At 30.1% G+C, this 1971-nt stretch overlaps 1 protein-coding gene across 1 annotated transcript; it reads left to right on the plus strand.

Annotated features, from left to right (window-relative positions):
• Positions 1-485: 485 nt before the first annotated feature.
• Positions 486-1939, plus strand: LOC115034671 (the record flags this gene model as incomplete). Its single annotated transcript, XM_029491988.1, has 3 exons — positions 486-1269; positions 1365-1442; positions 1510-1939. Coding segments are annotated over exons 1-3 (1292 nt in total), but the record flags the coding sequence as incomplete, so codon positions are not given.
• Between the last annotated feature and the right edge of the window lie 32 nt (positions 1940-1971).

Below are 1971 nucleotides of genomic sequence, written 5' to 3' on the forward strand. Positions count from 1 at the left end.
ATCTTATTAAGTTTTTAATAATTATTATAAGAGTATTTGAAATCAAGTATTTTACAATTTTATTAAATTTGGAAAAATCAAATATTTAATAAAATTTATAATTTTTGGGCATAAATAATAAAAACCACTGATTCTATCTGATAGAATAGATAATGTGCATCTCACTATCTCAGTGATAAAAACCAATGATTCTACGTCATAGTCTATTTATAAATTATACATTTCAATAATCCATTATCCTTATGAAAGTAATCATTATCCATAATTCAATAATTAATTGTCTTGCTCTTGTAGTTGCCATCTTAGACTGTTATGTCGACTTCGTGTTTTATTTCCTTCGTGTTGTCATTTTATCGTGTACTATGTACTGTGTGTCTGTGTAGGACACTAGGACGTAGGTAAACCGTACACATAAAACATAGTAAATCGTTTGTCGTTAGTTTAACCGTTTGGTCATTAATCATTAATTTCACCAAATTTTCATTATGTCTGAAAACGAAAGTGATACTAATTGTTCGACACCAGAAAAAACTAAACGGAGACGAGGAGAAAGTTCTAAGACCTATTCGCACAAAAAACATAACTTCAGAGATGAGTGGTTAACCCATGATATATACAGGAATTGGTTATTGCCAGTACACAACAATAAACTATTAGCTAAGTGTAAGTTGTGTATTACAGAAATGACTGCTGAATTAAGTGTTATCAAAAAACATTCTTTGACAAAAAAACATTTAAATTCAGTGAACTCTATTGGACGCCAACAAAATTCGATTTCGACCTTCATAAATAACACGGATCAATTCAAATTAGCTGAGCAAACTAAAAAGGCAGAAATTTTACTTAGTAGCTTCATAAGTGAACACAATTTACCATTCAATATTAGTGATCATTTAGTAAAGACATGTAAGGCAGCATATCCGGACTCAAAAATTTGTTCCAATATATCTTTGGCTCGTACTAAATCAACAGCTCTTGTATCAAATGTTATAGGACTTTATTCCTTTGAACAAATTACAAATATTTTGCAGAAAACACTTTTTAGTGTAATTATTGATGAGAGTACTGATGTTGGCTGTGTAAAAACTATGTGTATTTGTGTTAAATACTTTGACAGTGCATCAGATTCTTTTGAAACTAAATTTTTTAAGCTCATTCAATTATTCGAAGATATCAAAAGTGCAGACAAAGGAGCTACCGGTCAAAAAATATTTGATGAAGTAATAAAAGCGTTCACAGATTCAGAAATTCCATTGGATAATATAATAGGTAACTAAGTTAAAATGTTATTTAGAAATAACTTATTATTTAGTAACTTATTGAGTTATAATAATTTAATCACATAATTACTTTAATTTTTATAGGATTCGCTTCTGACGGATGTAATACCATGTTCGGTGCATCAAATTCTGTGACATCAAGATTAAAAGAATGTTTGCCAGGTAATGCATTAATTAATAATGTAATAATGCAGATTTTAATATTTAAAAACTTCTTTGTTTTTTGCAGGTGTTTATATTCAAAAATGTATTTGCCACTCACTTCATTTATGTGCCAGTGCTGCATGCAAAGCTTTACCCAGGACCTGTGAAGACCTTGCCAGGGACATTTATAACTACTTTAAATCAAGCTGCAAGAGAGTAAGTCAATTTAAACAGTTTCAAGACTTCTGCAATGTATCCCCTCACAAGATTTTAAGACCAGCGCAGACCCGATGGCTTTCATTGAGTATGGTAGTAAACAGAATAGTTGAGCAATGGCCTGCACTAAAATTGTTTTTTTCGTCTCATTGGCTTGATGATAAACTTAAAGCTTCAGAAAACATTTTTCATGCCTTGAATGATCCTTCTGTATTTATTTATTTTAAATTTCTAGAATGGGTCCTTCCAAAATTTGTGAATCTGAATAAACTGTTTCAAAGTGATAAACCAGTTATATGGTTGGTATATAGTAAAATGTCCATAACTTATA

The sequence above is a fragment of the Acyrthosiphon pisum genome, unplaced genomic scaffold, assembly GCF_005508785.2.
Source record: "Acyrthosiphon pisum isolate AL4f unplaced genomic scaffold, pea_aphid_22Mar2018_4r6ur Scaffold_20512;HRSCAF=21258, whole genome shotgun sequence".
NCBI classification, from domain to species: Eukaryota; Metazoa; Arthropoda; class Insecta; order Hemiptera; family Aphididae; genus Acyrthosiphon; species Acyrthosiphon pisum.